General features: G+C 42.3%; 1 protein-coding gene across 2 annotated transcripts in view; it reads left to right on the plus strand.

The window, feature by feature from the left end:
• Nucleotides 1-1,074: 1,074 nt before the first annotated feature.
• SPAG6 (sperm associated antigen 6) overlaps nt 1,075-14,018 on the plus strand; it is a 36,831-nt gene continuing 23,887 nt past the window's right edge. Inside the window, exons 1-5 of one of the 2 annotated variants that reach the window (XM_086860278.1) lie at nt 1,172-1,245; nt 1,350-1,445; nt 10,522-10,727; nt 11,807-11,928; nt 12,018-12,184. In XM_086860278.1, coding sequence (XP_086716404.1) covers nt 12,047-12,184 — 138 coding nt within the window. In that variant the 5' untranslated portion in view covers nt 1,172-1,245; nt 1,350-1,445; nt 10,522-10,727; nt 11,807-11,928; nt 12,018-12,046. Of the gene's footprint in view, nt 1,246-1,349; nt 1,446-10,521; nt 10,728-11,806; nt 11,929-12,017; nt 12,185-14,018 lie in introns of both variants that reach the window. The other variant, XM_086860267.1, reaches the window with a different exon arrangement.

The raw sequence follows: 14,018 nt of genomic DNA on the forward strand, positions 1-14,018 counted from the left end.
CGGGGCACGGCGCTTCTTCTGCAGCACTTTCCCCGTGGCTCCCGGCGGTGGCTGTAGCCCACCCCGGCGCTCCGCGGCCCTGAGCGGGGCGAGTTTATTCCCCGTGGGGCACACAGAGCCCTGCGTGGGTCGTCGCGGCGGCGTAAGGCAAGAGCGGAGATCCCCGAGGGGGAATCGCGTCGGTGGTGAGAAAGGAAAGAAAAAACTAAAATCAAAGAACGCCACATCCCGAAGAATAAAGGCGCGGCGGGGAGCGAGCGGCTTTGAGCTGCCCTTATTTTTCCTTTTTGATTTTTATTTTCCCTCCGTACCCAGGGGGCGGAGGAAAGAGGCAGCAGGTGGAACCCAGAGGACCTGCCGGGAGATGCGCTGGATTTCGCTGGAGAGACGAGGCTCTCCCTGTCTGCCCGCGTCGCCCTTGGCAAGTTGCGCAGCAGCGGAGCGGGGCGAGGGACGCTCCCTCGGGGGAGCAGCGCATCCCACGGTGCGCACCGGCGGGGCGGCCGCGGCGCCGCTCCCAAATGCCAGCGGGGGCGGGCAGGTCCCGGCCCGGCCGTCCGACATTTCCCCGCCAGCCTCCGCTGCGCGGGACTCGGCGACTCCATGCGCTGAGCCCGGCCCCGTCCCGCGGGCGCTGCGCGTTCCCTGCCCGGCTCCATCCTTCCCCGGCGCTCCCGAGAGAGCCAGCTGCCTGCCGGTGAGAGGTGAGTGCGCACGGTCGCTGTACACGTTTTCATGTCACGGGTGCCGTGCCGTGTGTGTGCTACAGACGTGATACAGCGGCGGTCCCCTCTCCGCGGAGCTGCCTGTCCGCACAGCCCCACCAACCTCTGTAGGTGCCGATACCCACACCTGTACCGGCGGGGAGCATGTGACACACGTGTGCGACCCGCCGCCAGCCGGGCACGGCCCGCCGGGCACAGCCAGCCGGGCACGGCCCGCCGGGCCGCCGCTCGTCCCGTCCCGTCCCGTCCCGTCCCGTCCCGTCCCGTCCCGTCCCGTCCCGTCCCGTCCCGTCCCGTCCCGTCCCGTCCCGTCCCGTCCCCGCGGGCACGGCCCGAGCGCGGCGCGCGGAGCCCCGCGGGGCGGAGCGGCGGCGGGCGGGCGCGATGACGTCACGACACAGGCCCCGCCCCCGGGCTCCGCTTCCGCCCGGTTGCCGGGGAGACGCGTCCACAGCGCGGAAATCTCCGCGAGCGCGGAGCTCGCCCGGCGCCGCCATGAGCCAGAGGCAGGTCCTGCAAGGTAGGCTGGACCGGGGAGCGGGGCCGGGGGAGCGGGGCTGGCGCGGGGCTCGCCCGCCCGCCCGCCCGCTCGCTGACCCCGCGCTCCGGCGCTGCCGCCCGCAGTGTTCGAGCAGTACCAGCGCGCCCGGTCGCAGTTCGCGCAGGCGGTGGCCGACCTCGCCGCCCGCCCGCAGAGCATCGACACTCTCCAAAGTGCAGGTACGCGGGAGCCCGCGGGGTTTTGCGCGTCCCGTGGCGGGGGCACCGCGGGGCCGCCGCGGCCTTTCCCTGTTTGTGTTTCTTTATCTCACTTCTCCCCCGTTGTCCGCTCGGTTTCCGGAGGTCTTTTTCCAGCAGGATTTGGCCCCCACCCTGCACGCCGAGTCTCCCTGGTTGCGGTGGGAAAGTAAATTGCGCTGGCCGGCTGCGGGCGGCCGCCCCGCCTGCCTGTGCTGGGGTGGATGCCCCTGGCTGAGACCTCCAGTTTATTCCAAGGAAAAATTCTCAGTACAATCCTTTTTAAAACTTACTTCCTCCCTCTTCCGATATAGCTTTATATAAAGTACAGAAATTGGAGTTCTCGATGAAGCCAGCATTAACTTGCCAAGGAAATTTTTCTTTATTTTAGAATTAAAAAAAAATTATACTGGCTTTACAAGTTGTTCCTAAATTCTTCTTTCTGCCGGCAGATTGGCTCAGTTTAGGAGGGATTTGCTTTTGTTATATTGCTGTCATGGGATGACATGAACCAAATTGAACATTTTTAGAAAGAGGAGCTGCGGGAGCAGTTCTACCAGCTGTTGTGCTGCTGGCATCTGGCAGACCCACTCCGCTCAGCCAAAGTTCCTGAGCTTAAAAGAGGGAAAAGAAGTGCCTGGTAATTGATTACCTGAATGACAGTTTGAAAACGTGCTATAGATCAGTGGTTGGTTTGCCATGTGGTATTCATGAACTGATTATGTTTTGGTGTGTCTTGATTTTGTTCTCAATACTTGTTTCCCAGATCTAATAAAGCTATCAGTCTTTTATTAAATACAATGACATCTAACAAGCAAATGAAAAAGAAAACAAATGGTGTAAATATTTACAACTTTCTTTTATTGTATTTACAACCATTAATTAAAATTGTTTTTTTTTTTTTAATTTATCACTTAAATTCTTGCTAAGGAAACATTTCATTATGGGAATAACATGTTGACACCAGGCCTTTTGTATTACCTTGCCGTGGCTCTTGTTTTTTTTGTTTTGTTTTCCATCTTTTAGTGAGTTAATGCCACTGGGGTAGTTTATACAAGTGATCTCTGTTTGCCAAAGGGACATCTTGGCTATAGGAATAATTTATGCCTCATTTGTATGAAGAGGTCCTTCTGTGTCCTTTTACAGTCCCAGTTTTAGCAGCTCCCAGAGAGAGATCCCAGATAGGCAGGCTTCTTATAGCTCAGCATTTTAAAAATGCAGAAAGTTTCAATTTTAAGAAAGCAATCAAAGTGCCAAGCTAACTTTAATTGAATTGTATTTCTTTTCAAAATATCTATTTTGATGTAATCTGGTTGGTAACTTTACCTCAGAACTGATTTGTTGCTTGTGCAGAACGAATAATAGGTTCAGAGGCCTGAAAGTTTCTTCTGCACACAGTTGGTCTGAAGGTTAAATCTGCAAGGATCAGGCTCTGGGTAGTAATGTGGAAACATGTATTTGTGTAGATTATCGTACTTGGCTGTTTCTGGCCATGAGCTGTTTTTCCACAAGCTTTAGTTTTTCAAATGCTGGACAAGAGAGGAATGCCTGCAGATATGACTGCTGCACTTTATTTGGATGGCACATAGAAATTGTACCATCTTTCCCACCTGTGCCTTTAAAAATACTTTGTAGTTATATAATTGCAACGAGAGCTTTTCGTTTTGGCCTTTTCTGGATAGATATGAGTTTAAAAACCTCCTCCTAAATAATGTGTGTTTATTTTTCTTCAACACCTCCCACCAAATAAAATTGGTTCTTTTATTAAAACAAATATTTTGGGACATTGCTGTCTAGCAGATAATTGGTGTGCCTCTTATGGTCTTAATCAAGTGAGTGCTGGAGCAACGATTTAGGAAAGATGACTGTCTATATGTATCTCTGTATAAATCTGTATTTAAAAGGGTTTGGGGCTTGTTTCTTATTATTCTGGTGAATAAGAATTCTTGCCACTGTTTTAAGAACATGAGAAAAGTCTTTGCCCACTGTCATTTTACATTAGCTTTAGGGATCAGGGGCACCTTGCAGGGTTCTTTTGTTGGATCTCAAAAGTTGTCAGGGTTTAGTTTCTTTCTGGCAAAAGCAGAAGGCAAGATTGCAGTGACTTGAATTTGAACAAAATTAAATCCTTAACATGTACTGTCATGTACTCTTGTATTAATGGCGTCAGTTTATATTCCTGGAATAAGAATGAAAGATGAGTGCTCAAGGAATAAAGCATCTGATCCAGTTTTAGAAGTCTTTTTGATAAATACTTAACATCTTATAAGGAAATAAAGACTTTAAAAAAAATAGTTTGAGACCTTATTCTTTGTGGAGATGTCTCTGGACACCATTCTAACACCATGAAATATGGAGGTGTTGAAAATGTAATTCGTTACTACCCTCTAAGCCCTGCTTCTGTGGTGTTAAACAGGGTACAAGCAGTGGTATTGCTGCACATTCAGAGCCTGCAGCCTGGAGGGAGCAAGCAGCCAGGATCATAGGCACAAGTTCCTTATATTGCCTTGGCTGTTGAGAAACCTTAAGGTGCTATTGTTGTGGAGAGTCCTGTGTAAGGAAAACTGGTGGGAAGCTGAAAAGAAAGTCAGAGAGGGCCAACAGGAAGCCCAACTTTTCTTATGGCATCTGAATTCTGAAGCTTCTGTATTTCATCAAGTTCTGGAGCTGCTTTTCCCACTGGGCATAAATCTCAAAGATGTTGTAACCAGGGAACTGGAATCTGGCCCTGGGCTTTGGCACATTTGCATGGCACTGGCTCTTTCCTGGTCAAGAATGTCCTGGGGAGGTTAGTGTCTGGGAGATTAACAACTTTCTGGTGGCAAGGAAATGCAACGAATGATCAGAGAGATTCTTTTATTGGAACTCATTCCTGTGTGTTTTCCAACTCTCTGATTTGCTTTGGTGAAATTTTCCTTATGATTAAATACTACCACAAATAATTGCAGGATTTGTCATTTGAATGTTTAATTAGTTGATACTTGGGGAGAAAAGCCTGCTCCAAAACTCCTTTACATTTTCCATTTAGCAAATATACACGTGAAACAATGACATACATTTTATCAAATCTTGTTTCTTGAGGGCTGCTGACTAATGGGTGAAGCTACTTTGGTAGTAACGACTTTAAATATACTCTTTAAAAATAAATCTATTAATTTGGCAGCTACTGCTTATGAAGTTTGGTACTAGAATGCATTATTCAGCTCCACACCCCTCATCCTTCCAAAATTTAAAATCCCAGAACCAGGCTATTTTCAGTTATAATTGCAGATGAACTTGAGCTCTTGTTCTCTGAGAACACTGAGATTTAGGTAGCTGTCTGTCTTTTAGAAGAGGTAGGTGAAAATCTGAAGTGCTTCTAGTATGTTTATAACAGTGGTAGTCACTGAAGGTGTAATTCTTAATTTTTTTCCTTGTGAAGAGCAGTGCTCTGTAATAAAGAACCCCTTTGAAATTGCATTTTGCTTTGATTTTTTGGGAAGCATTTACAATTCAGGATTAATACATGTATCAGAATAATTGTTTCAGGGTATTAGTTTTTTGATTGATTATTTGATTATTTTTTATTTCTTGTGTTAGAACATGTGGTGATGAGAATGTTGCTTTAAATATGTGAGTTATTTAATGCTATCGTAATTAAGAAACAGTTTAGTCTTGCTACTTTGGCTGTAAAGATATTATGGGATCAGCTCTTTAACACCTTTCTTGGAGCTAATCACATTCTTAAGTGTAATGGCTGTGGAAGTAACGGGAGAAGCTGAGTACGGAACATGGGAAAACAGATCTGTGTGCTGCAGGGGCCCTGCACACCTGCCTTCCCTTCACATTGCTGCTGGGGTATTTTATCATCTCAGGAAGACAGCTTCAACTGCTGTTCCTCTGCCTTGTGGACTTGCTGGCCAGTCTGCAGGGTTCCAGAAAAATTCCAAAGTGTCACTGTAAATGAAGATCCCCTCCCAGTGAATCTCTTCCAACTCCTCCCACTCCATCAGCCCACAGCCCTGAGCCCAGGTCTCCCTTCCATTCTGCTTGGTTTCAAGCTGCTTCTCAGGCCTTGTACTCCAGTCCTGAGCCCTCTCTTCTGCTTTTACATCTGGGCTTTTTCTCTGTACCTGTTCCACACAACACATGCTGGCAAGAGCTAAAGCCTGGAGGCAGTGCTTATCTGAATCAGACTAGGGCTCCACCAGCAGCCTCTCCTGTTTCGTGGTCTGTTTCTCTGTAGGTAAAGGGTGTTGTCATCAGTGTTGGCTCTTTGCTGGCTCCAGATCTATTCCACTGGTGACAGGTTTTAAAAGCTATATTTCTCAATCTCTGGATTGGTTTTAGGAGCCTTTTTTTTTAAGAAAATGCTGTTCAAATTGATTTCCCTCCTCCAGTTACATTGAATCTTTTTGCCCATGCTTTTCTCAACTTTTCATTCTGATGTATGTATTTTAAATGTACTGGTTTTGAATATGACAGTTGGACACTTGGCCTTGTGTAGTCAGAACCAGACCCTAGGAAGGGATTTTAGCATATAATTCCATATTTATATAATATTAAAGGATATGATCTGATAGCACTGTGCTCAGTAGAAAGCCTGGAAGCAGTTGGATCTTGCAAGTGGATATGCATGGACACTCCAGTGCTCCCAAGTTGCCAGTTTTAACACTGGAGTTTATATACCCTCTTTCGTAAAGGATACACACCGCCTTGGGTTTCTTTTTTGGTCGGTTGTTTTGTTGTTTTTGTTTGTTTTGGTTTTGTGTTTTCTAAAAATTATTTTTATTTTGGGTTAAAAGCTTTATTGAGCTTTAGCAGCAGGAGAAGTGGGAGAGTGTGGCACATAAAAGACAAAAGGCTGTCTTTGCAGTTGTAGTGGATCCAGTGCGGAGAGTGGCTTTCCCAAAGGCTTGATGACATTGTGGTGCCTGATGAAGGGAAGAAGGAGACTGGAGGAAAGTACAAGAGAGATGACAGAGAAGGAGAAAATAAATGCAGCTAAAGCTGGAGGACTGACTGTTTTTGTAACTCAATCAAGTGAAAGCTCAGCTATTCCAGGATACCTCCTCTTCTCAGTCTCTTGGCCTGTCTGGAGATTTGCAAGTAAGATGTCAAAACCAGAATTTTTTAGAAACTTTAGTCTCAACAAGTGGACATTAAAAAGAAGCAGCTCCTTGTGACTACCTTGGTTTTGGTGTGTCTGTGCACAATTGCATGGGAGCCACTAACAGCCTTGTAAGGGGTATTTTCAGAAATTTGTCCTCTTGTAACAGGATTAGTTCTGCTTCATTAATGCAGAAACAGGGCCTGGCATCTAAGGAGGAGAAACTTACTGTTCCTCAATCCTTCAGGAATCTTCAGTGATACTGTCAAACTGAATCTGCATTATGTCCCATACCATCTGGTTGTTACTGTACGAATTAATTGATCAGCCAGAGTCTCTGTAACCAAACTCTATATTCCCTCTGATCTCTAAAGGATGGTAGTTGTGCTGGGTGTGGAACTGTTGCAGTGGAGAGTCCTTCCTTGTGATGAGTCGCACTCGAGGAGTATGTACTTGAGACTTGCACACTCTGCTGTCTCTGGAAGAGGCTGTGTCAAGACAAGTGAGTGTGAAAATTCTCTCTCACTGCTCCTCTGGAAAATTTGTTATAAGTAGGAGATTTAAAACCTACTGCTATGCAGCTCCTGGAGAAAGGTAGTTGAAGATAGGCTGTTGGGGTGAGGCAGAAATAAATTTTCATGTTATTTCCTTGTTAAGTCAGCTGAATTCAGCATGAGGAGCTCTGAAAAATCAAGCTGATATGATGAATATTTGAGAGCTAATGTTAGCTCTGTGAATGTTCTAAATGTATCAGGTAGTGCACAAAAGTGAGAAGACGTTATTTTGGTTCAAAGCATAAATTAGAAGGACAGCATCTTCAAGACAAGAGTGTGTCCAGAGACAACAGTAGTGTAGAATTTTTTCCACATTTTAATACAGAAATTATTTTTTCTTTAAGGAAGGAAGATAAGGTAGGAGCAGTCATATTGCAGAAATGGAAGGAATTTCCAGTATAGTGATATTACTCTGATTTGTGACTAGTCAAGTTTGACAAGGATTTGATGGGCATGGGAGGAAGGTAGAAGCATTTTGCATGAATTCCATGTTGTTTTCCCCAAAAAATCAAAATGGCCAAGCAAAGATTCCTATCTCCAGAACAGCAGCTGGTTCTTTGCTACAGAAACTTAGAATGAAAAAAAATTGGAACCTGCTGCTGCCCTGAGTGATTTTTTTTGGTCTGTTTTCCAGATAGGCAGCAGCCAGCACTTTTGCTTGCTAAAGGAAAGTACATCAGGCCTGTGTGTAACAGCTCCACTTGAGAAGTGTGTGTTAAGAGTGATTCAGCTTCTAAAGTGTGTCACTCTTTGGAACAAATTAGAGTGGGAAACTGAGGATAGAAAGGGGAATCATTCCTTGCTCAATGTCAGTCAAGGTTCTGTGATGCAAGAGAGAATATTTGGCAGTAATTCTCTGTTACTCAGTTTCTGAGTGCTAGTGGGAACTCTTCCAAAATAAATCTAGTCCAATAGTCTAAGCGCCTTATTTTGTAGTTTACTTTCTGTGTGGCTGCTTTTCAATTAGAGTTAATGAATTTCCTACTTCTGTCACAACAGACTTATTTAGAAGAAGACCAAAGAGTTCTAAAGTTTTCAGCAACAAGACACTGCTACTCTATGATCTGTATGGCCCTGTTCACTTGAGTGAATGATCAAGATAAAAGGAAGTTGTTGGAAGGTTCTTGCCTATTTTACTGCTCTAAGTAATGTTAAATGCATTTGAATTTAATTAAAAATGCTGATAGGAATCCTGGCTTGGACCTCTTTGGAGGAGTAGACTGCTGTAAACAGGATAGATGAAAGGAAGAGATCAAATAGAGGAGGTCACCAAATACAGCTGTGTCTGGAACAAAGAGCTGGGTTGGGCCCAGTGCAGGAAAGCCTCATCCTGTCCTTTACAGCACTGTGTTCAAAAGTCATAGAAGAAAAAGCTGGGTATCTTGGCTTTCCTATAGGTGTTTTAGTGGAGACTGTAGAATTTCTATGTAGCTGTTTTCACACTCTCAGAATTAATTATTTTTTTTCCTACGTGCTGCAAAGAAGGAAATACTAGGTTTGCTGAAGATACGGAAATGATGACAATGGTAAACTCCTCAAGGAGTTGGTCTTGCAGAGTAATTGGAGGTGATGGAAAGCATATTAACACTGAGAAAGAAAGTTTTAAGAGAAGGTGGAAAGTAGAGGTAAAAGCTTTTAATTATGTTCAATGCACAGGCATAGTCTAGTCCTATATATACTTCTCTCAATTCCCAGTTAATTTGACATGAATATAAAGCTTGTGTCATACCAGGAATTGTTTATTCTTTGTCTTGTTTCTCCAAACCCCATTCCATTATAATTACTTTTCCACTTTAATTTGTTCCAGTATAATTATTTGTCACTGTCTCTTCTTACATTCAAACATGACTTTAAGAAAATCCAGTCCTACAGAGGACCAGCACAGTTGCTGTTATTTCTAAACCTGTTTTTTTTCTAACCCTGTTGTAACATTTTGTGTTCTTTCTTCAAACAGTAACTCCCATTTAATTTTTCATCTCTTTCCTCACTTTAAGTTGTACCACCTAAAGTAATTCACATTAGAATATTTTGTGCTGATGCTTGAATGTCATCATCAAACTTTACATGGTTTATACTTTCATGAAATGAAAGGCATTGGTCATGGGGAGGCATGTTGCTTGGAAGCATTTTCAGATTGGAGGTTTTAGGCTGTTCCAAAAGTGAAAGCTGTATCAGCTATCTTGAAAATACAAAATCTCACTTTTGGAACAACTCAAAGCATATATATGTACGTAAACCTTGTTAAATGTGGTTTTACATTTTTTGCAGTGGGTAGGTATGTCATAAAGGTCAGAAATGTGTCACAAGGTCTGGACCTAGTTCCTGGGTAAAGTCATTCTAGTCTCTTTAAATTTCACTTGATTTGAGATCATCAGAATTTAACGGATGTCTGACACATCCTGGTTTAATGTCCCAGCCTTCAGACTTGGCTTTTTTAGGTTCAGGACACTGCATGCTGAAGTGCTCCTTTCCTTCTCCCCCAGCCACTTCTGACAGGCTCTTTCACATCAGTAAAATTATTTTTCCCCCTTTCTTTTTTAATTTTCTATTTATTTAATAATCTTGTTTTCTTATTATCTCAAGTCAAGTAATATCTGTACAGTAGATACAAGTGAACTTCTACCTATTTCAGCTTCACTGAAATACCTTCAATGTACCTTATAAGAACAGTGTAAGGTCTCCTAAGGAATTTCAGCAGCTGTTTGACCATGCAACTGATGTTAGAGGGAAGGACAGGAAAAATACCCTCCCACAGAGGGTGTGGATAACTGGCTAGAAGGTAACAGATGATACATGGCATTGGCTCCAACTCATATGTTTATTTTTACTTCTAATTTGTCATATAAAGTATTAAGTGTTTTTTGATATGAAGCATAACTTGTTAACGACTCTACACCTCCTATTGAGAGTTCATGAGAAGATGTCAGTATGATGACCACATTCTGAAGTAGTGATTTCTGCAAAGTGCTAAATGAATTCACATTGATCTTACAATACTGGAGGATCTATCTTTTGTCATTTGGTATACAGGAGGCCTCTTTCAGCTCCCAGTGGCTTTAACAGAAGGCTGAGCAGGCCCCAGCTATATTACAGACTTGTTTCCATAGGTTCAGTTTACTTTTCTGCTTTTGTTATGTGTCTCCCTGAAACCTGTGTTACTTTGTCTTGTGTACATGCTGGGAGGCTGTACTTCTCATGCCAATGCAGCTCTTGTCCAGGGTATTGACCTTCCTAAAAATTTGTTAGTGGATAGCATGGCCTTCATGGTTAGTTTTTTGTGTCCTCCTTCCCAGCCCCTTCAGAGCCATGTATAGATGATATGGCCATTTTCTTCTTGCTGGGAGCAATTTGGTTTTGGTGTAAAATAAAGGTGAGAATTTTACCGCTGCTCTACTTAGGTTTTTTTTCTTTTTAGGGAAAGAAGTATGCCACAGGTGTAACTTGTTATAGCCTCCATCCCTCTGGACTCCTTGCTCTGAGGTCCTCAGCTTTTCCTTGTCATGGAGTACCTGTTGTACATCTGTGTGTGTTGCTTGCCATTAGGCAAGGTCCTCCTGTTGGGGCACTGTCACACCGGGAGGTCTTTGTTCACTGCTAATAACCATACAAGCCCTTGAGAAGGCAAGTCTTGCTTTCTTTCACTGTTGTTCAACTAGATCTTTTTATTTGTAGAAAAATTTAGTGGAAAGCACTGAGAGAGCTGATATGAAGATACCTGTAGCTCTGAGTGTTCATTGTTCTGTTGTAACACATTTCTGTTTTCAGAGACCTCTGCTTTCTGGCTAAGGTGTAAAGCTCCAAAATGTCAATTCATGGAGCTGGCTGCTACAGGGACACCACATTTAAAGAATTACAATACAAGTAATTTTCCCTTCCCAGACCTTATGAATCACATTCTTTATATAACCATTTGGATCTCATTTCTGTCCCTGCTGAAGAGTCATAGTTTGACAGGAAGAACTTCCACACATAGATTGGTCATCTTTGATCATCTTTGTTCCCTTTCACTGAATCTTTTTCAGTTCTATTCTAGTGGAGGGTATTCAATGTAGTCTAGTGATGCTTTAGCCTCTACCCCTTTCCAAATAATCCTGAGCACTCTGTGTACTTCTGCAGGTAAAGTTTCTTCTCTACTACTGAGCAAGAGCTGGGATCTCTATGGAACTGTCTGTTCTAACATTGAGATTTTTCGTCTAGTTGGTAATAATCTGTTTGGGGTCCATCACTGCATATGTGAAGTTGGAGTTGGGTTTGCTGCATGAGGTCCATTTCACTTGCCATTTTGTTATCCAGTCATTTCTTAGCGTTTCCCTTGCTGCTACTTTCATATTTTTTATGCTTAGCTGATATACTGTGAACTCATCAGTGAAAACAGATCATAAATAATAACACGATAAGAAAATCTACAGCTCTTCTATCTGGAGTGTAATGTATTATGGATATTGGTCTTCAGTCATTGCTTGTAACAGATGAAATGTAATTTGGTGTAATTCAGTCTAGAGGTTCTCCTAGCATGATGAATGAGGGACATGCCAATGTCTTCTCACCAGGATCTCCAGGTGGAGTTTCCTGTGCACATGGTAACGTATGCATTTTATGTATGTTTGAATATAATTAATTTCTTGTGTAAACTTTAAGATGTATTTTGTAGACATTTGAATACACCTTATTTCTACATGTGACTTTTTTTTATATTTCAGAATTGTTTTGTACCTGTGAGAAGTGGGCAGAAATATTGCTATACATCAGCGGTGCTATCCAAGTGCCAGCTTAATTTCAGCAGAACACCTGGATTTCCTACATGTTCTTATTCCCTGGAAGAGTAATTTAATAGGCTTTTATGACTAAAGGCAAATGTTTAGAAAAACTTCTGCTTATCAAATCGGCTTTTGTCTTCTTGCTGCAACTCAGGTGTAGTGTGTTTGCTGAGACCTCTTTTGATGGATGTCATCCCAAGTATTCGACAGACCAGTGCCTTGGCTCTTGGGAGACTTGGTGATTATGATGTGAAGCTGGCAGAGGCAATTGTGAAGGCAGGCATTCTTCCACAGCTCATATGTTCATTGCCTGAGGAGAATGTAAGGCATGATTGTTCTCTTAAGTAACATTTTTAAAAACTATTATACAGGGAAAGGGAATTCTTTATGTATCAGCATCTGCTGTTATTCTAATAGGACATTAAATGTATTGAAGTCAGAGCTTCATGTAGGTTTGAATCCCTGAGAGATCACTGTGTACTGTATGCCTAAGTTTGACTTCAAATAAGCTTGACTTTAAAATACTGTATTATCCTTTAATGCACTATAGGAAATACGTTCATTGCACTGTAACATTTTTAAAATGTTGAGTGATACTTTGTAAAAGGTCCCCCTTCAAAAAGGAGACAGTTTGGAGGCTGTGGTGATAATTGACTAGGTTTTGTCTGTAATACCAGGCACGTGTCAAATACATATAAAACCCCTGAATTCTGTACAGAAATACTTAGTATCTCCAAACACAGGCCTATGAAAATCTGTAGCATGAGAAAAAAAAAAATTCTGACACAGGAAAATATATGGAAAGGTTTTCATCTTCATATATGTCAAAACCAAGCAAAGTACAGTCACAACTGCAATGCAAATAAATCTGTTGGTCTCTTTCACTCCCTTCCTCATCTTTTCCTTCAAGATCTCTGTCTCTTTCAGCTTTTATTTTTCGAATGATGCTAGCCTAGATTAACAAAAATACCTTCATGTAAGGTTCCTAATAGCTAGAAACTGACAGCTGAAGAGTTTAGTGCACTGATATCACAACCATACTTATGTTGCAGCTTTGACTTAAGAAAAGTAGATTTTCAATGGAAATATAATTTGGAAAACCATATATTTTCATTTTCAACCTTTTGAGGAAAACAAAGATGTAAATGTACTCATTGCATATATTTTTGTGCCTATGGAATCATTGGCTATACAAGTAAAATTGAAAAAGAAAACGTTAAAGAAAAAGTTTGATGGCAAGATACTGGTGTAGTATGAAAAGAACATAAAGATTTTAATTAGACAAGGTTATAAAGATTTTGGTTATTTTATTTCTATTTTAAGGGAAGATGTGGTACAAAACTCTACCCACTGTTGGTTTGGAAACTATCCCCCTGCTACATTAGCACCCCCCCACTAAATTAGCTCAAGTACCCTGAGATAGAGTAATTAGGGGAAGCAAATGCAGGACTTGTGGAAGGTCATGGAAATGCCTTGGTGACTGAGGGCAAGTGAAGGAAACTCATGCAGTTCATGCAGAGTTTAGCAAGCAGACAGTTTGTCACTTCCCACAGGCAAAAAAGCCTTTTCCATTCCACTCACTTTTAGTGTATCAACATCTGTATTTAAGGATGAGATTCTTTGAGCACACAGTGAATACTATTTCTACTGATTTATGGGAACAGTCACAGGGTAACATCCCAGATCAATGTTTTATCAATTAAATGAAGCAAAATTCAGTTTTACAGCATATTCTGACTATGCCTGTGAATGTGATCTGTTTGAAAAGAATGTGTTTTGAATAATGAAAACAAAGAAGTGTTTTTCTTTGCCAGGGGCATAATTAATTAGTAGAAACAACATACCCATATTTGTACAGACATAGACTTATGTAAACATATATGGCTCCATTGAGTTCAGCAAAACTTACAGTAACTTACATTATCTAAGGATTTGACCTGACCTAAGCATTTGTCTGTACTATTTCCCTTAAATTCTGTTCCCCCTAAATGAAGTCTAATGCTTTGCTTGTAAATGATGTTTAATGTACCTGCATGTAGACCTTAACTTAGAAAACTGGATTTTTGACATAAAGGAATTTTATCAGTACTGGTAAACTAAGGAAGGTAAGGGCATGTGTTGGAGCACTGAAAGATGACTGTGCTCGTTAATCAGT

The sequence above is a fragment of the Cyanistes caeruleus genome, chromosome 1 (assembly GCF_971803275.1).
Source record: "Cyanistes caeruleus chromosome 1, bCyaCae1.hap1.1, whole genome shotgun sequence".
NCBI lineage: Eukaryota > Metazoa > Chordata > Aves > Passeriformes > Paridae > Cyanistes > Cyanistes caeruleus.